General features: G+C 40.0%; 1 protein-coding gene across 3 annotated transcripts in view; it reads right to left on the bottom strand.

Moving 5' to 3' along the window:
• Window positions 1-27,559, bottom strand: part of LOC110526774 — a 79,086-nt gene that overhangs the window by 51,214 nt on the left and 313 nt on the right. The window contains exons 2-23 of one of the 3 annotated variants that reach the window (XM_036963298.1): window positions 25,984-26,113; window positions 25,586-25,741; window positions 25,341-25,478; window positions 24,902-25,053; window positions 24,082-24,185; window positions 23,628-23,820; window positions 23,336-23,473; window positions 23,102-23,245; window positions 22,804-22,939; window positions 22,559-22,709; window positions 22,324-22,460; window positions 18,185-18,296; window positions 17,276-17,339; window positions 14,795-15,001; window positions 14,262-14,407; window positions 14,025-14,143; window positions 11,380-11,504; window positions 10,857-10,954; window positions 10,549-10,685; window positions 9,884-10,008; window positions 9,170-9,315; window positions 8,869-9,004 (exon numbers count right to left, since the gene is read on the bottom strand). In XM_036963298.1, the coding sequence (XP_036819193.1) occupies window positions 8,884-9,004; window positions 9,170-9,315; window positions 9,884-10,008; window positions 10,549-10,685; window positions 10,857-10,954; window positions 11,380-11,504; window positions 14,025-14,143; window positions 14,262-14,407; window positions 14,795-15,001; window positions 17,276-17,339; window positions 18,185-18,296; window positions 22,324-22,460; window positions 22,559-22,709; window positions 22,804-22,939; window positions 23,102-23,245; window positions 23,336-23,473; window positions 23,628-23,820; window positions 24,082-24,185; window positions 24,902-25,053; window positions 25,341-25,478; window positions 25,586-25,741; window positions 25,984-26,113 (2,979 nt within the window). In that variant the 3' untranslated portion in view covers window positions 8,869-8,883. Of the gene's footprint in view, window positions 1-8,868; window positions 9,005-9,169; window positions 9,316-9,883; window positions 10,009-10,548; window positions 10,686-10,856; window positions 10,955-11,379; window positions 11,505-14,024; window positions 14,144-14,261; window positions 14,408-14,794; window positions 15,002-17,275; window positions 17,340-18,184; window positions 18,297-22,323; window positions 22,461-22,558; window positions 22,710-22,803; window positions 22,940-23,101; window positions 23,246-23,335; window positions 23,474-23,627; window positions 23,821-24,081; window positions 24,186-24,901; window positions 25,054-25,340; window positions 25,479-25,585; window positions 25,742-25,983; window positions 26,114-27,232; window positions 27,341-27,559 lie in introns of those variants that run through there. The other 2 variants (XM_036963297.1, XM_036963296.1) reach the window with 2 other exon arrangements.

Raw genomic sequence — 27,559 nt, 5'->3', positions numbered from 1 at the left:
CAATTTTTATTCTGAGGTCTTGGCTGATTTCTTTAGATTTTCCCATGATGTAAAGCAGAGAGGCACTGAGTTTGAAGGTAGGCTTTGAAATACATCCACATGTACACCTCCAATTGACTCAAATTATGTAAATTAGCCTATCAGAAGCTTCTAAAGCCATGACATAATTTTCTGGAATTTTCCAAGCTGTTTAAAGGCCGTCAACTTAGTGTATGTAAACTTCTGACCCATTGGAATTGTGATAGAGTGAATTATAAGTGAAATAATCTGTCTGTAAACAATTGTTGGAAAAATTACTTGTGTCATGCACAAAGTAGATGTCCTAACCGACTTGCCAAAACTATAGTTTGTTAACAAGAAATTTGTGGAGTGGTTGAAAAATAGGTTTTAATGACTCCAACCTAAGTGTATGTAAACTTCCGACTTCAACTGTATTGAGCTATGGATGCCACCCCATGTCAATACAAGGGGCTATGAGTTCTATGGAAATAATGCACATCGAGGAGCTGTGGTGTGGACAACACAAAAGGAATTATGTAAACTGTATCTGGTTAACTTACATGTGTTGAAGAAAGGATCATCAGTTAGAGGCATTCCCTCAATGGTGTAGAGGCACACAGCTTTAGAGTTCTCAATGCCCTCTTGGTGACAGATCCTTAGCATCAGGTCTTCAACGGTGTTGGTAGCAGGATCCATGTCTGCATTCAAAATTGTACTGAGGGTCAAGCATGAGGCATTCCACAAAGAGGGGCATAATGACGGATCAGGGACATGATGCTTTTGATATGAGTTTTAGAAGCTCTGAATAAAATGATCCCTTCTTTCCTATAAGACCTACTACTACAGTATGTCTCACCTGTGATCTCTTTTGGCTCAGGACAGTGGGGGTATGTGTACTGCAGATTAAAAGCCTCCATTGATTTTTGTACAGGCATCGCTTGCTGTGGCGCTCTGAGTCTTCGGATGGAATCTTTCATTTTTTCAAAGCGAATCTTCTCTAATTGACTTAAACCTGTTCAGAAAAAAATGACGTTATTAAGGTTATGAAACCTACACGAGGGCCTCCCGGATGGCGCAGTGGTCTAAGGCTATGCCACCAGCGACTCTGGGTTCGCGCCCAGGCTCTGTCGCAGCCGGTCACGACCGGGAGGCCCGTAGGGCGACGCACAATTGGCCTAGCGTTGTCCGGGTTAGGGAGGGTTTGGCCGGTAGGGATATCCTTGTCTAATCGTGCACTAGCGACTCCTGTGGCGGGCCGGGCACAGTGCGTGCTAACCAGGTCGCCAGGTGCACGGTGTTTCCTCTGACACATTGGTGCGGCTGGCTTCTGGGTTCGATGCGCGCTGTGCTAAGAAGCAGTGCGGCTTGGTTGGGTTGTGTTTCGGAGGACGCATGGCTTTCGACCTTAGTCTCTCCCGAGCCCGTACGGGAGTTGTAGCGATGAGACAAGATAGTTACTACTGACAGTTGGATACCACGAAATTGGGGAGAAAAGGGTGTCAAATTAAAAAATAATAATAATAAAATGAAACCTAAACGAAATGGCAAAAAAACAACCATTAATACCGTAACTATCAGGACTCAGGATAAGACCCAGATGCAGACAGTTTATTACAAAACAGGGTGCAGGCAAACAACAGGTCAAGGGCAGGCAGAGGTCAGTAATCCTGGGCAGTGCCAGTAAAGTACAGAATGGCAGGCAGGCTCGGGGCAGGCAGAATGGTCAGAAATCCAAGTTAGCGTTAAACAGGTAGGATCAGGGCAAGCAGAATGGCCAAAACCAGGAGGACTAGAAACCAGCAACTATAGCAACAGGAAATCACGCTGGTAGGACTTGACAGACAAACTGGCAACAAACAGAAAATGCAGGTATAAATACACAGGAGATAATGGGGACAAATTGGAGACACCTGGTGGGGGGTGGAGACAAGCACAGGACAGGTGAAACATGTCAAGGTGTGACAGTAACCACAACCCTTTAGGTCCAGTCATGCAGCATGCATTTAAAACCATGGTACGCCGTATGCTACTCGTTAGACCCGTTTTTCGTGTTAGCGGACATGCAAGTCTAACTGGCATAGATTAATTCCATTTTCACCAGTAGGTTAGTGATTGAGATCCACTAGCTACTGTAGGCTCACTACATCAGCAGATATGCACAAAAACAGGTTGAGAGTGTGTATTAGCATTTTTGTTGATAAGGACTTGGGGATGTATAATAATAAATTACTCTTATCTATGACTTAATGGTTTAAGCCTCATCAAGCTAAAGAATGGCACAGCATTAATACGGTGTCATTAAGTCAGTTACATGTCTGTGACCTTACCCATTTTGTCTAAATCTTCACCATTTACGCCATCAATGAAATCGCTCGCATCTTTGACACCAAAAGTGAGAAATTTGTTATAGTAGGGCTCCAGTCTGTGCTTTTGAAGAAATTTGAACATCTTATCCATCTAGAACAACATAAAGATAAAACATCAAATAGTTAATGACAATGGCACAGGCACTGGACTTTAATCTCTGACAAATGAGAATAAACCTGTAAAACAAGACGTGTTAGCGTTGACAACTATTTGTTTCTAATTGGTTTTAAGGCCTACTTCACTTGATAAAAACAAAGGCTAGAATAGAATGGAGATTGTATAATGTAAATGTATCAGCTGTAGCCTAAGTTTGGAATTCAGTTGACATATCTATTATTATAAAATTACATATTTTCCTTGTTGGATGTTGCCCTTTTAAGTTTCTGTCTCTATTTTTTTTAACAATGTGTTAAACGTTACCTTGGCAGATTGATGTTGCTCCACTGGTAGTGCTGAGTTGTTCTGAATTTTCAGGTTCTGTTTGCACCTTTCATTTCTGGGAAAGGCTAAGGCTGGATGAAAATGAAACCGAAGCTACCTGAGTCATATTCACTAGGATTTGTGGTCTAAGCTACCTGCATCATATTCGCTTGTGCTGCTAGCTAGCTATGAACATAAATCAATCTAAACCTAAAAACTGTGTTCAAAGCCACCATTTGTGAATGTGTTGACTAAATGTAATTGTGAAATTGGCACACCAAAGGATAGAAATCAGCAGTAAGACGCATTATAACATTGTAAATTATACACTTAGCATGAATTTCCCCTGTAATACGGTACAAATTGTATTATGGTATCTAAAACATTATGATTCATATATTATAGTTTATGGCTCTTTCAATATACCCATGTCCTCTCCTCTCTGTTCTCCTTTTGAAAAAAGGTCAAAGGTAGTCAAGGAGAGGCGGGGAGGGGGGAAAGTGACGAAAATGCACTTGTATGAAATGAGCCTCTCCTTCTCCAATTGCGAGTCATCAGGCAAATTACATTCACAGGGTGGAATCCCAAAATAAATGTTGCTAGTTGTACAGGTCATTTTGTTGATAAAAGCATAAGTAGCATATCTTTCCTAAATGCTTACAATGCTTTTCTCCTTCAAGAAAACAATAGCTGATTCAAAGGGGTTGTGGCAGATTTAAAAAGGACAGTTTGCCTACTAACAAATTGACAAACTCCTCACCACTTATCGGTTTCCGGGTTATGGTGGACAGAGAAGGGACTTTTGCACAAACACAAAACCCCCATGATTATCACATTGACACTAATTGGAAACAATCCCTACCTAACCTCATCTCTTTAATATTAGCTACTTATAGCTAGTCTATCAGAAGGAAATATGGACATAACGGTTTATTAATCAGCTTTGAAAATGTTTATGACCTTGTTGTTCAAGGGTGGAAGATCATTCTCTTGACTGCAGCTCACCAGTAGCAAGGGCCATATTGACCACGTCAAGGAGTGACTCAGCGCCTCACCAGATGCTGGGTGTGCATTTAAGGGCCTTATCAAAAACTGTGAAAACTCTGCGGCACCCTGGCGGCAACCAATGTCATCATTGTCAAATCTAAATGAACCCATTCTGGTGTGAGCAGTTTTTCAACCGTTCATACAATTAGAGCGTGTACATGGTCCGCAACACGGGGTCTGCCCTATGTTCCCTCAGCGCTTTTGACATGTTCCTCGCAACACTTGCTGTTAGAAACACATGTACTTAAAACTGACCGTGATAACATGTATATAGGCCTATCCTTCATTAAGACACCAAAGATAAGATCTTGTCATTTCTATAATGATCTCTTCAGTTGCATTATAGTTTTTTACACTTCTCCACAACAAGGAGTGATTGATTGTCCCACGTTTTAACAGATAACTCAGATAATTGACCATGAACTTATTTAGTTGCCACATAAAAAACATTACAAAAAATGATTTACTAATATTTGAGCCCACAATTAATACAAAATCAAATCAAATGTTATTGGTCACATACACGTGTTTAGCAGATGTTATTGCAGGTGTAGCTAAATGCTTGTGCTTCTAGCTCCGACAGTGCAGTAATATCTAACAGTTTCACAACTTATACTCAAATACACATAAATCTAAGTAAGGAAAGAAAGAAATAACTACTCAGTCAACTCTTCACCCAACAATTCCTGTAAATTTAAAAGGGAAAGATCATCATACCCTGAACAAAGTGTTACATTAAAGGGTTGCTGTTAAAATAAATGTATCTGAGAAACTGCTAACGTAGACCAGGTATTCCCAAACTGGGGTCCGCGTACAAATGCTGTCGGGGGTACGCCAAATAAAAATGCGATTCACGTTTAAAAAAATACAAAATAAAAGGATTCTTCACATTTTCAAACAGTACATTTCTATTTTCCAACGGGACTCTACATTTGGGTGAGGTTTTTTTCTCACCTGAGTATCCTCGTTTCACTGCCAAAAAATAAAATTAAACCATCTAGTGTTCAGCGAAATAACAACACAATGTCAAATACAGGTAGCCCAGTCAAATAACTAACATCCAATCACATTAACCGTTATCCAATCACATTATCCGTTACTCTCTCGCGGGAAACCTTCACTCTTGCGCAGACATTTAGAAACAAAACATGACAATTTGAAAAATAAGCCATGGGAGTTTTTGAGCGAGAATAAAGACGACTTTCGAGTAGTAAGACATGTATAAAAGTAACAGATACCATTAATAAGAAGGGTCTAGAAGCATCTTATATGGTGAGCTACCGAGTGGCTAGGAAAGGCAAGACCAATACTATTGTGGAGGACTTAATTCTTCCTGCTGCCGCGGATATGACTGGGACAATGCTGGGGGAAAAGGCCCAAAAAACTATACAGACAATGACTTCATCAAACAACACTGTTTCACGACGCATCAGTGACATGGCAGGAGATGTTTTGAAACAATTACTCCTTCGCATACAAGCCAGTGAATTCTATGCGTTACAGCTGGATGAGTCAACAGACGTGGCGGGCCTGGCACAGCTCCTAGTATATGTCCGTTACGTTTATGGGGGGGTCAATTAAGGAGGACATCCTCTTCTGCAAATTACTGGAAACCAGGACAACATGAGAGGATATTTTTAAAATACTGGACAGCTTTGTGACATCAAATGGACTTTGGTGGTCAAGATGTGCTGGTATCTATACAAAAGCCATGACAGGGAGACATAGTGGAGTGGTAACGCGAGTGCAAGCAGTTGCTCCCGACGCCACTTGGTTACACTGCAGCATCCACCGAGAGGCTCTTGCTGCCAAGGGAATGCCTGACAGCTTGAAAGACGTTTTGGACAGTGAAAATGGTTAACTTTGTTAAAGCAATGCCCCTGAACTCTCGTGTATTTTCTGCATTATGCAAAGATATGGGCAGCGACCATGTAACGTTTTTACAACATGCGCTGGTTATCAAGGGGCAAAGTATTGACACGTTTTTAAAGAATTGAGAGACGAGCTTAAAGTTTCTTTACTGACCATAATTTTCACTTGTCTGACCGCTTGCACGAGTTTCTCACACAACTGGCCTATCTGGGTGATGTTTTTTCCTCTCCTGAATGATCTCAAGGACAACACACAGGTCTTTCCATCATTGTATGATATTTTGTGTGCAAATGAACTCAAGCTTACGGACAATGTCAAATGTGATATAGAGAAGCACCTGAGTGAGCTGGGTGCGCAATTACGCAGGTTCGTTATCCCTTTCATGTCCTGCCTCCAGTCCACTTACCGATATCTGAACAAGAGAGCCTCACCGAAATGGCAACAAGCGGTTCTGTGAAATTTGAATTTAAATCAGAAGCCACTGACAGATTTCTGAATAGGGCTGCGCTCAGCTTCTTGTCTTGTCAAATCACGCTGTTAAGACACTGATTCCCTTTGCAACCACGTACCTATATGAGAGTGGATTCTCGGCCCTCACTAGCATGAAAACTAAATACAGGCAAAGACTGTGTGTGGAAAATGATTTAATACTGAGACTCTCTCCAATACAACCCAACATTGCAGAGTTACAGTGGGGAGAACAAGTATTTGATACACTGCCGATTTTGCAGGTTTTCCTACTTACAAAGCATGTAGAGTTCTGTAATTTTTATCATAGGTACACTTCAACTGTGAAAAACGGAATCTAAAACAAAAATCCAGAAAATCACATTGTATGATTTTGAAGTAATTAATTTGCATTTTATTGCATGACATAAGTATTTGATACATCAGAAAAGCAGAACTTAATATTTGGTACATAAGCCTTTGTTTGCAATTACAGCGATCATACGTTTCCTGTAGTTCTTGACCAGGTTTGCACACACTGCAGCAGGGATTTTGGCCCACTCCTCCATACAGACCTTCTCCAGATCCTTCAGGTTTCGGGGCTGTCGCTGGGCAATACGGACTTTCAGCTCCCTCCAAAGATTTTCTATTGGGTTCAGGTCTGGAGACTGGCTAGGCCACTCCAGGACCTTGAGATGCTTCTTACAGAGCCACTCCTTAGTTGCCCTGGCTGTGTGTTTCGGGTTATTGTCATGCTGGAAGACCCAGCAACGACCCATCTTCAATGCTCTTACTGAGGGAAGGAGGTTGTTGGCCAAGATCTCGCGATACATGGCCCCATCTATTCTCTCCTCAATATGGTGCAGTCGTCCTGTCCCCTTTGCAGAAAAACATCCCCAAAGAATGACGTTTCCACCTCCATGCTTCACGGTTGGGATGATGTTCTTGGGGTTGTACTCATCCTTCTTCTTCTTCCAAACACGGCGAGTGGAGTTTAGACCAAAAAGCTCTATTTTTGTCTCATCAGACCACATGACCTTCTCCCATACCTCCTCTGGATCATCCAGATGGTCATTGGCAAACTTCAGACGGGCCTGGACATGCAAACATTTGAACATCTTGGCCATGTTCTGTTATAATCTCCACCCGGCACAGCCAGAAGAGGACTGGCCACCCCACATAGCCTGGTTCCTCTCTAGGTTTCTTCCTAGGTTTTGGCCTTTCTAGGGAGTTTTTCCTAGCCACCGTGCTTCTACACCTGCATTGCTTGCTGTTTGGGGTTTTAGGCTGGGTTTCTGTACAGCACTTTGAGATATCAGCTGATGTACGAAGGGCTATATAAATAAATTTGATTTGATTTTGATTTGATGCACTGGCTTGAGCAGGGGGACCTTGCGTGCGCTGCAGGATTTTAATCCATGACGGCGTAGTGTGTTACTAATGGTTTTCTTTGAGACTGTGGTCCCAGCTCTCTTCAGGTCATTGACCAGGTTCTGCCGTGTAGTTCTGGGCTGATCCCTCACCTTCATCATGATCATTGATGCCCCACGAGGTGAGATCTTGCATGGAGCCCCAGACCGAGGGTGATTGACCGTCATCTTGAACTTCTTCCATTTTCTAATAATTGTGCCAACAGTTGTTGCCTTCTCACCAAGCTGCTTGCCTATTGTCCTGTAGCCCATCCCAGCCTTGTGCAGGTCTACAATTTTACCCCTGAACTCGTTACCTGTATAAAAGACACCTGTCCACACACTCAATCAAACAGACTCCAACCTCTCCACAATGGCCAAGACCAGAGAGCTGTGTCCACACAGCTCTCTGGTCTTGGCCATTGTGGAGAGGTTGGAGTCTGTTTGATTGAGTGTGTGGACAGGTGTCTTTTATACAGGTAACAAGTTCAAACAGGTGCAGTTAATACAGGTAATGAGTGGAGAACAGGAGGGCTTCTTATAGAAAAACTAACAGGTCTGTGAGAGCCGGAATTCTTACTGGTTGGTAGGTGATCAAGTACTTATGTCATGCAATAAAATGCAAATAATTTACTTAAAAATCATACAATGTGATTACCTGGATTTTGTTTTAGATTCCGTCTCTCACAGTTGAAGTGTACCTATGATAAAATGACAGACCTCTACATGCTTTGTAAGTAGGAAAACCTGCAAAATCGGCAGTGTATCAAATAATTCTCCCCACTGTAGGTGCATTCTTTTAAGCACACCTTTCTCATTAACCTGTGGTGAGTTATTCACAATTATTGATGAACAAATAAGGTTTTAAATGTAAGATAGCTAAATAAAGAGCAAAATGATTGATTATTATAATATTATTATTTGTGCCGTGGTCCTATAAGAGCTCTTTGTCACTTCCCACGAGCCGGGTTGTGACAAAAACTCACACTCATTCTTATGTTTAATAAAGGTCGTATAGTGTGTGTGTGTCGTATAAATCGTATAGTGTGTGTGTGTGGCAGGCTTACACAATGATGGCAAAAAACAACATTTGAGAGTGCGCTGACCCTGGTGCTAGACCCTGGTGCTAGCTGGTGCTAGCTGGTGCTAGCTGGAGGTTGAATGTTTGAAGGGGTACGGGACTATAACAAGTTTGGGAACCACTGACGTAGACTGTGATATGTCAGTTTTACATGGAAATGTCTGAGATGTGAATCCACCTCTTTTTACACACAAACGCCCCTAATAAAAGATGTAGCAGAGCTTGCAAAAATTAACATAATTAGATAAGTGCATTCACCTTCTCCATGTCATCCAATGATTGGCCTGCAACTTCCTCTGTGTTCTTCTTGGCCTCTTCTTCATACTTGTTTCTGCTGGTCAGGTATTCCTCTGCCAAAATACTTTTACAATACATTTTCATTCAGATAAAATGTAGGTATATGAATTCAATATACTACATACTAATAAATATAATGCACTATTTCCTACTTTTCCTTTTTGATTTTAGAATCAGTGTTAACACCACTCTTGTATACAGTGTGGTCATCAAATAACGTGAAGCCAACCTGTCCAGTGGATCTTGGGGTTCAGGAACGATGAGCACTCCATATACAGCATCCAAGATCTCTCTCATGGTTATGTGAGCGTTGTAGCTGCGGTCAAATATGTTGTGGCAGATACGACCCACACTGTTTATGTTGCAGTGGTACACCTTCGTCCACATTAAGGATTTTTCATGGCCTCCCGAGTGAGCAGTGGTCTAAGGCAATGCATCGCAGTGCTAGTAGAGGAGTCACTACAGACCCGGGTTCAATCCCGGGCTGTATCACAACCGGCCGTGATCGGGAATCCCATAGGGTGGCGCACAATTGGTGCAGCGTCATCCGGGTTAGGGGAGGGTTTGGCCTGGGGGGGCTTTACTTGGCTCATCGCGCTCTAGCGACTCCTTGTGGCGGGCCAGGCGCCTGCAGGCTGACCTCGGTAGTCAGTTGAAGTGTTTTCTCCGACACATTGGTGCGGCGGGCTTCCGGGTTAAGCAGGCGGGTGTTAATAAGCGTGGTTAGGCGGGTAATGTTTCAGAGGACGCATGACTTGACCTTTGCCACCCGACCCCTTTGGAGAGTTACCAGCGATGAGACAACAAAAAAAATGGGTAAAAAATAAAACGATTTTTCATGACGGAAAAAAGCATCAATCAACTGGATAGAATTTGAAAATGTATGACTTAGGCAATACGAATAAATACACTATCTTCATGTATTCATTGTGTAGAAGGATACAGGTGTGACAAAGCGCACAAGTGGAGGTTTGACAGGGTAGTCAGCTCCAAACTGACAGTACAGCTCAAAGACTCCATCCTCATAAGGTGTATCAGGAGGGCCTTGCATGAGAATCTTCCAAAACGCTGAATAGGTATTGAATCACAGGGGTTAAATGTTTTAGACAATATTGTGCAAAATTATTCAAACAATAACCAACTGGTCATGTGGATGGGAAGTTGATTTGAACACTTTACAGTCAAACAAACCAATAACTTGGCTGTTACGGTCATGGTCCATGTAGACTATATTTAAGCAGTAAGGCTCGAGGGGGTGTGGTATATGGCCAATATACCACGGCTAAGGGCTGTTCTTATTCACAACGCAATGCAGAGTCCCTGGATACAGCCCTTAGCCGTGGTATATTGGCCATATATCACAAACCCCGAGGTGCCTTATTGCTATTATAAACTGGTTACCAATGTACTTAGAGCAGTAAAAATAAATGTTTTATCATACCCGTGGTATACGGTCTGATATACCACGGCTGTCATCCAATCAGCAATCAGGGCTTGAACCACCCAAGTATTAACAATGTTATTATAAAGCATTATGAAAAGTATATTTATACTAAGTGTTACCAGATCAATAACACTTAACACAATACCCCAATAATGTTTACTTACTAAAGTCTGACTCTGAAGGCAGAACAGTGCAGAATGGGTGTGGGTCACAGTGCAGGCTCTTCAGCTCTTCCAGAAGGCGTTTGTCCTTCTCCAAAAAGCGTCCGCTCTTGGATTCCTGGATCTTCTTTTTTAATGCACTATTTTGTGACATATTCATTTTGTTAGAGTAATACAGTAGTTGACCTCAATCTCAACATTAAATAAATGCTTCTTGAGCATAATAGTGGTTTACTAGAATAGTAATTAGTAGTGGAAGTAAATGACTCTGTCATTCCAGAATGACATGCTGATAATGGAACTGCTCGTACTTCTCTGTCCCAGTCACTTTATCGTTTAGTCCACTTGGCAGAGCAACCTCTGGCTTCTCGTCATAACCCCGGTTGGCGAAGAGAGCAACTAGAATGTTCTGTAGAGGCAAATGAGCATTGTTCATTACAATTCGTTTTAAGATCAATGTTATTAACTTACACTTTATTTGATTTGATTTAAATATGTATTTGTCACATGCAACTTTACAGTGAAATGTTTGTTTACGAGCCCTTCCCAACGATGCAAAGTTGTAAAAAATCATACAAATAGTAACACAAGAGGAATAAAATACACAAGAATGGAACTATATATACAGGAAGTACCAGATCAATGTACATGGCATGAGGTATTTTAGGTAGATGTGTACATAAAGGCAGGGTAAAGTGACTAGGCATCAGGATAGATAATCATAATAGTAAAATAAAGTAAAGAGTAAAATAAAGAACAAGAATCGTATTATTTTATATAGAATATATGGAAACACTTGTCCTATTTGAATAGTTTTTGTTTAATAGATCGTACCTCGCTCCTAATGTAGGATGGGTCCAGTTTCTTCTTCAGCTTCCTCATCTCCAAAGACAGAACAGTTTCCATTTCAAAAAGCTTCAGACCAGCTTTACTCGTCTCTGGTTTGAAACAACACCCTCCTAAAAGACATGGATGGTTTGAAACAACACCCTCCTAAAAGACATGGATGGTTTGAAACAACACCCTCCTAAAAGACATGGATGGTTTGAAACAACACCCTCCTAAAAGACATGGATGGTTTGAAACAACACCCTCCTAAAAGACATGGATGGTTTGAAACAACACCCTCCTAAAAGACATGGATGGTTTGAAACAACACCCTCCTAAAAGACATGGATGGTTTGAAACAACACCCTCCTAAAAGACATGGATGGTTTGAAACAACACCCTCCCATAAGAAGACATGGATGGTTTGAAACAACACCCTCCTAAAAGACATGGATGGTTTGAAACAACACCCTCCCATAAGAAGACATGGATGGTTTGAAACATCACCCTCCTAAAAGCCATGGATGGTTTGAAACAACACCCTCCTAAAAGCCATGGATGGTTTGAAACAACACCCTCCTAAAAGACATGGATGGTTTGAAACAACACCCTCCTAAAAGACATGGATGGTTTGAAACAACACCCTCCCATAAGAAGACATGGATGGTTTGAAACAACACCCTCCTAAAAGACATGGATGGTTTGAAACAACACCCTCCCATAAGAAGACATGGATGGTTTGAAACAACATCCTCCCATAAGAAGACATGGATGGTTTGAAACAACACCCTCCTTCCTATAAGAAGACATGGATGGTTTGAAACAACACCCTCCCATAAGAAGACATGGATGGTTTGAAACAACACCCTCCTTCCTATAAGAAGACATGGATGGTTTGAAACAACACCCTCCCATAAGAAGACATGGATGGTTTGAAACAACACCCTCCTAAAAGTCATGGATGGTTTGAAACAACACCCTCCCATAAGAAGACATGGATGGTTTGAAACAACACCCTCCCACAAGAAGACATGGAGTGGATTCAGTTGCTTCATTGTTATTACTTAACCAAATATGTATAAAATAGGACATTGTTATGTAGGGGCTCAAAAAACACCCAATGGCTGCCTAACATTTTATTAGACTGTAGACTGCTGTCATCTTCATTTAACCAAATGCAATTCAAACTTCCAAGGGAATGCAAACTGGCTGTAAAAGGATGGATCAAAATGAAAACCCAAACACTAGTGAATTAGTAACTGAGTACGTCCAGATTTTAAACCCTTTACAACCCTGTTACAAAATATACTTTCATGTCAATTGCCATCTATATTACGATAAACTGTAATATTATGATATACTGTAATATTGAATACTGACACGAAACAATTTTCCTTCAAAAATTTTTTTATCCCAACTGCAGTAAACCTCATATCAAAAACATTTTATGTTTTACTTGCGTTTTTGAGTGCAGTCAGGCCAAAATGATATAACAATGAGAAATGATTGGACAAAATGATATAACAATGAGAAATGATTGGACAAAATGATATAACAATGAGAAATGATTGGACAAAATGATATAACAATGAGAAATGATTGGACAAAATGATATAACAATGAGAAATGATTGGACAAAATGATATAACAATGAGAAATGATTGGACAAAATGATATAACAATGAGAAATGATTGGACAAAATGATATAACAATGAGAAATGATTGGACAAAATGATATAACAATGAGAAATGATTGGACAAAATGATATAACAATGAGAAATGATTGGACAAAATGATATAACAATGAGAAATGATTGGACAAAATGATATAACAATGAGAAATGATTGGACAAAATGATATAACAATGAGAAATGATTGGACAAAATGATATAACAATGAGAAATGATTGGACAAAATGATATAACAATGAGAAATGATTGGACAAAATGATATAACAATGAGAAATGATTGGACAAAATGATATAACAATGAGAAATGATTGGACAAAATGATATAACAATGAGAAATGATTGGACAAAATGATATAACAATGAGAAATGATTGGACAAAATGATATAACAATGAGAAATGATTGGACAAAATGATATAACAATGAGAAATGATTGGACAAAATGATATAACAATGAGAAATGATTGGACAAAATGATATAACAATGAGAAATGATTGGCCAAAATGATATAACAATGAGAAATGATTGGACAAAATGATATAACAATGAGAAATGATTGGACGAAATGATATAACAATGAGAAATGATTGGACAAAATGATATAACAATGAGAAATGATTGGACAAAATGATATAACAATGAGAAATGATTGGACAAAATGATATAACAATGAGAAATGATTGGACAAAATTATATAACAATGAGAAATGATTGGACAAAATGATATAACAATGAGAAATGATTGGACAAAATGATATAACAATGAGAAATGATTGGACAAAATGATATAACAATGAGAAATGATTGGACAAAATGATATAACAATGAGAAATGATTGGCCAAAATGCATTCATTCTGATTCTACGTCCATATTTCAGCCACAAGAAGACATAATGATGGTGGCGTACGTCCACTGCTGGGATATAAACCAGAATCTCTTTACACATTATACAGTACCTGTTGCATTGCTGATTCCACGCAGCACGTTGTTGTCCACCTTTCCAACAACGATGGCATCAACAACAATGTTCAGGCTCATCAGTTTGGTTGTGACAGCATCTGGTTCGGTCATTGATCTACGGATAGAATTATTAACCAATCAATCCAATCGAACAATACCTTTGTGTTATCGCAATGAATGTAACGTCAAGGTAATCACTGTTTTACACACTGAAAAAGTATCATTCTATTTACCCATCATCATTCCCATCTGTGAGACATATGATGCGAAGTCTGCAGTCTGGAAATTGCTCTCCAACTTGTTTCAGTTGAGACATGCCACGTTTCAAGGCATCATACAGCACAGTGCATCCATTGGCCTCCAGATTGTGTACGTGTTCCTGTAGGTGCCAAAAATATCTACTAATATCTCTAATATTATGTGAGGTTTGCAGATGCATGCTAAAGAATGATATCATGAATGCCACAAAATCCCTGATTGAGTAGTAGCGTCAGCAACGCACACATAAACTACAACATGGGGACAATTTGAAGCGCCTCCATACACATGCAGATCCTCTGAGTGCATCGTAGTGCATCACGCTCCTCTGTAACATGTACAGTGCTGCTCGAGGCAACATCATATAGCTGAGTCTCAGTTTCAGTCTTTAAGACAGGTTTGAGGGGAGTACGTATGTGATCTCAGTACAGTACTTGAATGGATCTTATTGAAATCACCCCCATCGCTATTTTGCATTCATAAAACAGAAATGAGAAAATATATTTACCTTGAAGGTCTCCAGAGTCTCTGTAAATGTGTGGAGAGTTTTAACTGATGAGTCAAACTTCACCAAGCCAATGACATGATGAAAATTGTACGCCATGCTTCTAGTTGCGAAGTTATCAAAGAGCTGTTTAACAGCATCCAACCGTGTCATGTTGTCATCGGAATCATAGCATGTCTCATTCATGGAGGAGCTTGAATCCACTAGCACCTAAAAGGTTGGATGGAGAAGTATTATTTAGCTATAACAAAACGGAGGAGATAATCTAACTAGTATATTGTATAACTTTGTTACATCAACATGGATCGTTTTTGGCTATCATCTTTATCATTCAAGGTATCTATCTGTAAGATCATGGGCTGCTTGGTGTTTGCCAACATTTGAGCCATAGCAGGGGGTCAAACTTGCCAAGTGTCAAAACTGACCTTAGCTTAGATGCAGAAATATAAATAGATGCAAATATAAAAATAATTACACACACACACACACACACACACACACACACACACACACACACATATATATATATATATATATCATAAACACTACCGGTCAAAAGTTTTAGAACACCTACTCATTCAAGGGTTGTTCTTTATTTTTACTATTTTCTATATTATAGAATAATAGTGAAAACATCAAAACTATGAAATAACACATATGCAATCACGTAGTAACCAAAAAAAGTGTTCAACAAATGAAAATACATATAGATTCTTCAAATAGCCATCCTTTGCCTTGATGACAGCTTTGCAATCTACATGATTCCATGCATGTTATTTCCTAGTGTTGATGTCTTCACGATTATTCTACAATGTAGAAAATAGCAAAAAATAAAGAAAACCCCTTGAATGAGAAGGTAGCTCTAAAACCTTTGACTAGTAGTGTATATCATTAATTATATCTCTTAATTATCACAAATATGTATGATATACAGTTGAAGTTGGAAGTTTACATACACCTTAGCCAAATACATTTAAACTCTAGTATTTCACAATTCCTGACATTTAATCCTAGCAACATTTTTATTTTAAGAATGTGAAATGTCAGAATAATAGTAGATATAATGATTTATTTCAGCTTTTATTTCTTTCATCAAATTCCCAGTGGGTCAGAAGTTTACATACACACAATTAGTATTTGGTAGCATTGCCTTTAAATTGTTTAACTTGGGTCAAACGTTTTGGGTAGCCTTCCACAAGCTTCCCACAATAAGTTGGGTGAATTTTGGCCCATTCCTCCTGACAGAGCTGGTGTAACGGAGTCAGGGTTGTAGGCCTCCTTGTTCGCACACGCTTTTTCAGTTCTGCCCACAAATGTTCTATAGGATTGAGGTAAGGGCTTTGTGATGGCCACACCAATACCTTGACTTTGTTGTCCTTAAGCCATTTTGCCACAACTTTGGAAGTGTGCTTGAGGTCATTGTCCATTTGGAAGACCCATTAAATACCAAGCTTTAACTTCCTGACTGATATCTTGAGATGTTTCTTCAATATATCCACATAATTTTCCTTTCTCATGATGCCATCTATTTGTGAAATGTAACAGTCCCTCATGCAGCAAAGCACACCCACAACATGATGCTGCCACCCCCATGCTTCACGGTTGGGATGTTGTTCTTCGGCTTGCAAGCCTCCCCTTTTCCTCCAAACATAACAATGTTCATTATGGCCAAACAGTTCTATATTTGTTTCATCAGACCAGAGGACATTTCTCCAAAAAGTCAGATCTTTGTCCCCATGTGCAGTTGCAAACCGTAGTCTGTCTTTTTTTGTGGCGGTTTTGGAGCAGTGGCTTCTTCCTTGCTGAGCAGCCTTTCAGATTATGTCAATATAGGACTTGTTTACTGTGGATATAGATACTTTGTACCTGTTTCCTCCAGCATCTTCACAAGGTCCTTTGCTGTTGTTCTGGGATTGATTTGCACTTTTCACACCAAAGTACGTTCATTTCTAGGAGACAGAACGCGTCTCCTTCCTGAGCGGTATGACGGCTGCGTGGTCCCATGGTGTTTATACTTGCGTACTATTGTTTGTACAGATGAACGTGGTACCTTCAGGCGTTTGGAAATTGCTTCCAAGGATGAACCAGACTTGTGGAGGTCTAAATTTTATTTTCTGTGGTCTTGGCTGATTTCTTTTGATTTTCCCATCCACAGGTACACCTCCAATTGACTCAAATTATGTCAACTAGCCTATCAGAAGCTTCTAAAGCATGACATAATTTTCTGGAATTTTCCAAGCTGTTTAGAGGCCCAGTCAACCTAGTGTATGTAAACTTCTGACCCACTGGAATTCTGATACAGTGAATTATAAGTGAAATAATCTGTCTGTAAACAATTGTTGGAAAAATTACTAACCAACTTTCCAAAACTATAGTTTGTTAACAAGAAATGTGTGGAGTGGTTGAAAAACAGGTTTTAATGACTCCAACCTAAGTGTATGTAAACTTCCGACTTCAACTGTTTATCAGAATATCTTGAATTACCAGTATGGCCTCTTTAGGAGTCCTGGTGGTCATGAAGGTCAGGTCACTTCTGATGTCTCTCATTCTGAAGAGATATGAAAAACATCAGGAATAAAATGTTATTATGAGCATTATGAGCTGTAGCTGCAACAAGTTTACCATAGAAATAGAACCCACTCTATGAGTTTCCATAGATACAACTATATTATGGACTGTAATGCATTTGATTTGTTCATTATTAAAGCCATTCAGCCCTGTACCCCAGCTTTTAAATAATGAATCTCGTTATGCTGCCACACTACATTATACAGCATTTCGCAAGTCTGAAGATTAGCAAAGCACATATCACTATTCATGTCCATCACACTTTAACAGGATGAGGTAGAACAGGCTTAAAGCTAGAATCATTCATTGCTGCACCCATTTTTGGAGTCATCAATTAATGATATATACATTAATGATATATACACATTTATTTGTGAAAAATACAACTTATAAATGCCTCATGAGCGTAGTTCAACTGTCGTATCCCATCTGAACCCAACATATAAGATTGTTTTACTCCCAATGTTTGTAAAAAAAGAAGAAGAAATGTGATGAAATACTGTATAGCCTCAGAACATGGTTAAAACTATCATTCTGATGTCATGGATGGTTCTTCCATCCATACATAGCACTCACGCTGAATGTGAGAATGGTTACATTACTCCAGGCCCATCCCTCAGCTTTTTACCAAAACACAGGCGGGTGGCTGCTTTGTTATTGTTTAAATGAAGGATTACAGCTTTAAGGCCAGAAGTTTGATGAAGAAGATAGTTCAGTTCATTAATTGATCAAATGTTTCTCTTCATGAAGAGCCCACCAGTTATGGTGATGCTTCATGTCATCACAAACAAAGTATTTGGCACATTTTCAGATGGAGGTACTTACACATTTGCCAACTCGTCCACGTTCAACGTTTTGAATTTCATAGCTAAACAATCAAAAACGTAGATATCCTGAGGAGATCCTTTTTGTTTACAGATGTAAACACCAAGGTTATCTGTCAAGGAGAGGCATTTGTTAAAATACAACAAGTATTTCTCCAAAAACAACCTGCAACCAATCATTAGATGACAACCAAATGACGATAATAGTCCAGCTTTCACAATAACGAGACAGCCGAGGCAGAACCGTTATATTCTTCTAAAACGGATCATAACTCACAAATAAGTAGAGCCCACTCAAAAATATAAACACTACTTATGTTTCAGAGCACACAGTAAAGTTTAAAATGGTTCAAATATTTATTGTGTGTTTTTGTTCTACTTGACTTTATAGTACTACTGATATTGATTACTGCATCGTTGGGAAAGAGCTTGCAATGAAGTCATGTCACTGTACTTGTGCACGTGACAATACAACTTGAAATGACACCAACACAGACTTTGAGGCGTCCTTCAAGAGGCCTGGGTTCAGTCCAAAATATCACACATTGGATAACTTGAGTTAATTATTTCCCAATAATTATTTTAGATTTGCAAATTTATGTTAACATCCTTCCCCCTAAGGAAATTTAAATAGATTATTGCAGGAATATCTAAAACATTGGCCAAATTCAAACGGAAAGTCCCTGATACATTAGGAAACAAGGCCCAGTACTTTCTTGACTACAAACTTTCTTTACCCAACCGTGGAACAGACTGTTTGTTCCCAGACTCGGGACTCTCTCTATTGGTTACACAGACTTTTGGACTCCCATCCTATTCTAACCACCTCTCACTGGCTTTGTATTCATGTTACCTGATGAAATTGCTGTACAAAATGATCTTGTTAACATCTCATGCACATTCAGATGTCATAAATCAGCACGGCAGAGCTCTCCCTGTACTATGCCGTGCCTTGATTGTATTACTGTTGATGATATCTGGAATGTGCACGTACACCCTGGCCCATCTACTGTTGCCAGCCCCGATTCTGACTTGTGCTCTGATATCTGCTTCACTGATTTCTGATCTCGTAAAAGCCTAGGTTTTCTGCATGTTAACACTAAAAGCTTATTACCTAAATGAATCAAGTGTGAGTTCACAGCTCCAATCCAGATGTGTTGGTAATTACTGAGACGTGGTTAAGAAAGAGTGTTTTGAACACTGATGTTAACCTTTCTGGCTATAACCTTTTTTCAGTAAGACAGATCTTCCAAAGGTGGGGACAGATCTTCCAAAGTGTTGATCTTTACCAAGGATCACCTTCAGCACTCGGTTGTCTCCACCAAGTCTGTCCCCAAACAATTTGATTTGCACGTTTTAAGCATTAAACTTTCAAATAGTTCTTTGTTGACTGTTGCTGGGTGCCATTGTCCTCCATCAGCACCAGCCTGTACCCTACCTGCCCTAAGCTCTCTCCTGGCCCCTTAGACTAGGTCTGAATTTGTCCTGCTAGGTGACCTAAACTGGGACATGCTTAAACCCCCTGACCAAGTCCTAAATCAATGAGACTCCCTAAATATTTCTCAGATTATCAACAATCCTACAAGATATGACTCCAAACACCCAGAAAAGGCTACTCTCCTTGATGTTATCCTCACAAATAATCCTTATAGGAATCAGTCTGGTGTTTTCTGTAATGACCTTAGTGATCCCTGTTTTACAGCCTGTGTTCGTAATGGCTGCTCAGGGAAACGACCTGTCCTTATTTGTCATAGACGCTTGCTAAAACTTTAATGAGCAAGCCTTCCTTCATGAACTGGCCTCTGTGAAATGGTATGGAATCAGCATGATCCCCTCTGTCGAAGACGCTTGGACCTTCTTTTTTGATATTTTCAGTGGTATTGTTAACAAACACGCCCGCATAAAGAAAATGAGAATTAAAAACAGGTTCAGCCCCTGGTTCGACCGTGATCTTGCAGAGTTACTCCACCTCAAGAATTGCATTTGGTGAAAGGCTCTGCACACGCATACTCAGGCTGACTGGTTATTGTTCAGGCAAATGAGAAATAAGTGCACTCAGGCTATCCGGAAGGCCAAAGTTAGTTACTTTAAGGAGCAGTTCTCTCTCTGTGGGTCTAACCCCAAGAAGTTCTGGAAAACAGTTAAAGACCTGGAGAATAAACCCTCCTCCTCACAGCTGCCCATGTCCCTTAATGTTCATGATGTGGTTGTTACTGACAAGAAGCACATGGCTGAGCTCTTTAATCACCACTTCATTAAGTCAGGATTCCTATTTGACTCAGCCATGCCTCCTTGCCCGTCCAACATTTCCTCATCTTCCACCCCTTCTAATGTGACTATCCCCGATTCTTCTTCTGCAGGCAGTCACTGAGTCCGAGGTGCCTAAACTGCTTAAACTTGACCCCAAAAAAACATCTAGGTCAGATGGTTTATACCCTTTCTTCTTTAAGGTTGCTGCCCCTATCATCACCAAGCCTGTCTCTCCTTTCTGGGGAGGTTCCCATTGCTTGGAAGGCAGCCACAGTTTGTCCTTTATTTAAAGGGGGAGATCAAGCTGATCCTAACTGTTATAGGCCTATTTCTATTTTGCCCTGTTTATCAAAAGTGTTGGAAAAACTTGTCAATAATCAACTGACTGGCTTTCTTGATGTCTAAAGTATTCTCTCGGGTATGCAATATGGTTTCCACTCAGGTTATGGATGTGTCACGGCAACCTTAAAGGTCCTCAATGATGTCACCATTGCCCTTGATTCTAAGCAATATTGAGCTGCTATTTTTATTAACTTGGCCAAAGGTTTTGATACGGTAGACCATTCCATTCTAAGGAGTATTGGTGTCTTTTTGCTAACTACCTCTCTCAAAGAGTGCAGTGTAAATAAAGTCAGAAAATCTGCTGTCTCAGCCACTGCCTGTCACCAAGGGAGTACCCCAAGGCGCAATCCTAAGCCCCAAGCTCTTCTCAATTTACATCAACAACATAGTTCAGGCAGTAGGAAGCTCTCTCATCCATTTATATGCAGATGATACAATCTTATACTCAGCTGGCCCCTCTGGTTTTGTGTTAAATGCTCTACAACAAAGCTTTCTTATTGTCCAACAAGCTTTCTCTACCCTTAACCTTGTTCTGAACACTTCCAAAACAAAGGTAATGTGGTTTGGTAAGAAGAATGCCCGTCTTCCCACAGGTGTTATTACTACCTCTGGGGGTTTAGAGCTTAAGGTAGTCACCTCATACAAGTACTTGGGAGTATGGCTAGACGGTGCACTGTCCTTCTCTCAGTACATATCAAAGCTGCAGGCTAAAGTTAAATCTAGACTTGGTTTTCTCTATCGTAATCGCTCCTCTTTCACCCCAGCTGCCAAACTAACCCTGATTCAGATGACCATCCTACCCATGCTAGATTACGGAGATATAATGTATAGATTGGTAGGTAAGGGTGCTCTCGAGCGGCTAGATGTTCTTTACCATTCGGCCATCAGATTTGCCACCAATGCTCCTTATAGGACACATCACTGCACACTATACTCCTCTGTAAACTGGTCACCTCTGTATATCTGTCGCAAGACCCACTGGTTGATGCTTATTTATAAAACCCTCTTAGGTCTCACTCCCCCCTATCTGAGATATCTACTGCAGCCCTCATCCTCCACATACAACACCTGTTCTGCAAGTCACATTCTGTTAAAGGTCCCCAAAGCACACACATCCCTGGGTCGCTCCTCTTTTCAGTTCGCTGCAGCTAGTGACTGGAACAGGCTGCAACAAACACTCAAACTGGACAGTTTTATCTCCATCTCTTCATTCAAAGACTCAATCATGGACACTCTTACTGACAGTTTTATCTCAATCTCTTCATTCAAAGACTCAATCATGGACACTCTTACTGACAGTTGTGGCTGCTTTGTGTGATGTATTGTTGTCTCTACCTTCTTGACCTTTGTGCTGTTGACTGTGCCCGATAATGTTTGTACCATGTTGTGTTGCTACCATGTTGTTGTTATGTTGTGTTGCTACCATGCTGTGTTGTCGTGTGTTGCTGCCTTGCTATGACTGCCTTTTGGTAGGCCGTCATTGTAAATAAGAATGTGTTCTTAATTGACTTGCCTAGTTAAATAAAGGATAAATTAAATAAAGCCTACTTTCTTCCAAGAAGACGAGACGTGGCCCACATACTCCAACATCCTTCAACTGTAATGCTGGAGTCACAGTCAGATTAACGTATTCTTTCACTTCTTCGTTCATCTTGGCAAATGTGTCATCGAGAATAATCTGAAAACTTTCATTTTTATTCGACACTTAGCATTATTATCAACACATATATTTATATAGAACTTATTGTGTGATAAAAGCAATGTGAAGAGGAATCATACATACTTTTGGCCCGTCACAAGTCCAGATGAAGCCCACTTAGGGAATGTTTTGATGAACGGAGGCAGACTGAGCAAAATCCTTTCAACATCAGAGGCTCTAGACATTGAAGTCTCTGTCAGGATCTCCACAGAGCAGTTTGGGATTTTCTCTCCATCTTAACAATGGGAAAACAGTATATCATGAAATTAAAGATCATGCTACATAAAACTATAAAAAAAATGCTGAAGATTGTTGCTGTTCAGTTTTACCTTTGATTTTCTGCAGAACATACTCTCTCTCAAAGACATCTGGTAACCCAGGAATTCGAACTGGGTCGCAGAAACGTTCTCCAGGTTGAGAGTACAAGACTATCGGTACATAGTCCTCATGTTGTGAACTCTCTTTCTAGGGTAGATAGAAAGGTCAAAAGTATTTATCACACAGGGTGCCTGTAAAGTCTAGGTGCAGTATCTCAATTCACCATTTAAGTTATTTCATAACGTGTTTCAGTAGGACTACAGTAGAAACAGCTTTAATCAACAGCATCTCAAAAGACAATGGGCACACCTTTGCTTCAGAAAACAGGTAGGCCCAGCACACTGGTGCATTCTCAAAAACATCTGAGTCTTCAATGATTTTGTCACCTCTTCTTTTGTGGAGGCTTGGCAACAGCTCTCTGAAGAGATTGTACAATCCTTCAACGATAGCAACCTAAAACAAATGTATACATTTTATTCATACATTTGTGGACATATTAAATGATATTATATTTGTATGCTTTTGTGACTAAATATATATCACCTTCTGGGTCCTTGTTCCAACCTCATTTCTATACAACAGCTGATGCAGACTTTGGGCCAAAGGATTGCACCCACTGAGCTTTCGGATGTATGCAGTCACTATGCTTAATATATCTCCAGAACGGTGTTCTCTATTGCTCTGTAAAGAATAGGGGGAAAGCATTGAATGTGTTATAGCAGGGGACGAAGTTCACATCAAAACCAATGAGACAAGCAAAGGAACCATGTTGCATGCTTGGCCTGAGCATGGTCAAACATGACAAGACAGTGTAATAAATATTGGAATATCTCACAATGGCATAAAGTGAAGAAAAGAAAGCACTGAGTCCTTTCTGGGATTGTTGCACTGAGGGTACGACATCATTGAAGTAGAATTCCATAGTGTCTGGACGCTCATCAGGGAAGGAGGACAGAGAAAAGAACACAGTTGACTCCTCATTGATTCCACAATCTAGCAAAGTCTGTCCAACTCCACCGCGTTCACATCTGCAGAAACATCAACATTGACTTAATAATGATGTCTTATCGTGGCTACTGATGCTGTGTGAAAGAAAACATTGTATTGATACTATCAGTAGTTAAAACATGAAATGTGCTGGGGTTTTAAAATGTATGTGTTTTATATGCTATCAAATCTATTACAAATTCCTTGCTCTGCAATTCAGCGGATGTTGACAAATGATCCCGCTAAAGGGATTGGTGCGCCAAGAGGTTAATGATTAAATGAATTAATGAACATAAGATTACTTATAATGGAGGACATGTGCTGGGATTCCACTTTCATCAGAGAGCTTCTGTCTCAGATCTCGTAATGTGTCACTTGCCAAGTCCACCTTGACCTCAAAGTCTCCCTGTTGATGAAAAGTGTTCATATATAAGTATTAAAGGTAGACTCAGCGGGGTGACGTAGATGCACAAAGTAAACAGCATAGTGGGTCAATTAAAGAGTGCAAGGCTAAACTTCTCAGCTGTTTTGGTCCCGTAACTAACGCGTTGTAGCAGCGTGAATGGAACCCGCGCAGATACTGTGAGCGACAAAGAAAATGACCTCGACTGCCTGCACATTGACTCGGTACTGGTACCCCCTGTATATAGCCTCCTTATTGGTATGTCATTTTCTTGTGTTACTTTTTGATTTCATCGTATTTATTATTTAGTAAATATTTCTTCAACTGCATTGTTGGTTAATTAAGGGATTGTATGTAAGCATTTCACAGTAAGATCTACTACACCTGTTGTAGTAGTTTTGAGCAAAGTCTTGCATCGCGCTCAGCACAATATTTGCAGTGCTGCTCTTGGCAACATCATTTATCTGAGTCTACCTTTAAATAAGGGACAGCAGTGATTTGGGAAGAAAACCAGGGATCACACCCGTTCATACACACAGGTTTGGGAAAATGTAGGCTACAGTAAGAGCTGATTTGTGCTTTATCCGGAATTCAGTGTGTACGCTAACAAACAGAATGTGGCAATGAAAACATTTCCCCCCACTTCACCAGTCAACGTGTAACCATCTGTGTATGGAACGCAGACCCAATAGAGTACACCGATGTAAAGATGAATTCACCTTGAGCATGATGTGGCATCGAACATTATCCTCTCCTGTCATGTCAGTTATTTCTTGCAGTGTCACTAGCAGGGCTGGTCTCAAGTTCTCCTTGGGTGTAAACATGGCATAGAGCTCACTTCCATTTTCAATGTGCCTGTCTTTCAAAGACCCTAATGGGTGAAATAGAAGAGCCATGTCAACACAAGGGATGGTCCATGTCATTACACAAGTTTCTTTTCACTCAGATTATACTGAAGTAGACAAGAATTACCAACCCTTTCAAAATGGACGTATACAAACATTTGTATCATAATATACTGTAAAGTGTTGTACCATGCAAATATGTCTTAGAGGCTACATGCATTTGATTGTATAGCTGTGATACTGTTATGGGGCCAAAAATGATGGGAACTGAGTGAAATAAGAAAACTATGTAAACTGTATCTGGTTAACTGACATGTGTTGAAGAAAGGATCATCAGTTAGAGGCATTCCATCAACTGTGTAGAGGCACACAGCTTTAGAGTTCTCAATGCCCTCTTGGTGGCAGATCCTTAGCATCAGGTCTTCAACGGTGTTGGTAGCAGGATCCATGTCTGCATTCAAAATTGTACAAAAGGGAGTAAGGATAGTTTCTGATGTGATGCTTTTGATTTCTCCCCTCTTTGCTATAAGAACTACATAAAGATGGTTTATGTCTCACCTCTGATCTCTTTTAGCTCAGGACAGTGGGGGTATGTGTACCACAGTTGGAAAGACTCCATTGGTTTTTGTACAGGCATCGCTTGCTGTGGCGCTCTGAGTCTTTGGATGAAATCTTTCATTTTTTCAAAGCGATTCTTCTCTACTTGACTGAAACCTGTTAGCAAATTAGGGGCATTGGACAAGTTGAATGCATGTCTATGGTGAGTGAGACAACCAATTATTATTATTATTTTTTAAATAGTGAATTTACATATGAACAAGCAGAACAGTTTGCATATGACCAATCAGAACAGTTTACATATGACCAGGCAAAACTGTTTACAGTGGAATAATGCAGTTGTTGGCATGATGGGATACTTTAAATCACCCGAGTCAGTAACCGGTCTGTGACCTTACCCATTTTGTCTAAATCTTCACCAGTTACGCTATCGGTGAAATCTCTCTCGTCTTGGACACCCAAAGTGAGGAATTTGTGGTGGTAGGTGTCCAGTCTGTGCTGCTGGAGAAGGTTGTATATTGTATCCATCTGAATAGAACAATCAGGTCAGACATCAAATATTTTGATAACTAGTTTTGACACAAGACCTTTCCTCTCTGCCAAATAATGCTTTGCACCAAGAAGAAGAAATTGTGTTCCTAGTTTGTCATTGACTTGAGAAAAACAAAGAAAGAATGGGGATTGAATAATGTCAATGTCTCTTTATTCTCTAGAGAACTAGCGTTTCTTCACAAAATAAAATGTTTATTTATTACTGGCAATAGCTTTGACTGGTTGTTGGCGTATTTTAGTCTTCCACCTCATGTTCTGGAGTAGCCAATCTGATTTTTTATTAAGACATTAGTTTAATTAAGAAAAATTGAGTTTTATTAAGACATTACACATATAGCTCTGGAGCAGCTCACACACCTAGGGTGTATTCACTAGGAACCAAACAGAAGCAAATGGAACGAAACGGGGAGGGACCTACCTGAATTTGTCCAATAGAAACTCTTATTTTTCGATGCAAAACGTTTTGGACTAATGATTACACAACTGATTAAACATATTGCATTCTAAACTGAAGCCCATGAGAAGCAGTTTTGGGAGTCAAGTGTGTTGGTAGAGTGTGGAAATAAAGTGCGTCAATCAGACCCCTGGGGATGGTTGTTCAAAATGTATCTGATTGGATTATTAGGATAGTTTTGATCATATCGATTCCACTAGGAGGGTGGATTTAGAAAGGTGAAAGGCACTACAACCAAGAAATATCAATGTAACTCAGGGGAGCTTTATCAAAAACGTTTTTCCATCTGAAAACCAAAGGTTCATTATATTATATGTCCCCGAGCTGACATGGTAAAAATCCGTTGTTCTGCCCCTGAACAAGGCAGTTAACCCACTGTTCCCCAGTAGGACATCATTGTAAATAAGAATGTGTTCTTAACTGGCTTGCCTAGTTAAAAAAAAAAGGTTAAAAAATTTATAAAATTGACCGCAGTATAGGTAAGCCAATGTGGTCAGTTGTTATATTGAGAAGTGTCAAATAAATACATACATTTACTTATAAGTGAAATGCAGGCTCTACTATTTTGAATCAAGGTACATTATTCATGTAGTTTAACTCATGTCTGTTTCTCTATGACAATGAAGAAGTAGTAACACAACCTGTCCAGTAGATGGCGAGGTGTAGGCCTGTTCAAAGCACTGAACATCTGGATTCTGTGACCTTGATATTGTGGTATCCGGATCAGAACGATCCTATCCAATTATTTTCTGGAAAATCGGTTCAAAAACAGACAGATCGATTTGGTCCGGGATAGCAAAAATGAGGATTACAGAATCGGGATCATTCTGATCCCCCAAAATGTTTTGAAAACCGTCCCGAGGACTGGAGTTTGCCTATCCTTGGTCTGGAGAATGCCAGGCTATGCCTAAACCATGCCTTACGTTGGTCTGGTGTGCATTAGTATTACCGGCCTATATGACGTCATT

Source organism: Oncorhynchus mykiss, chromosome 26, assembly GCF_013265735.2.
Source record: "Oncorhynchus mykiss isolate Arlee chromosome 26, USDA_OmykA_1.1, whole genome shotgun sequence".
In the NCBI taxonomy this organism is placed as follows: Eukaryota; Metazoa; Chordata; class Actinopteri; order Salmoniformes; family Salmonidae; genus Oncorhynchus; species Oncorhynchus mykiss.
This window is presented reverse-complemented; position numbering and strand designations above follow the sequence as displayed.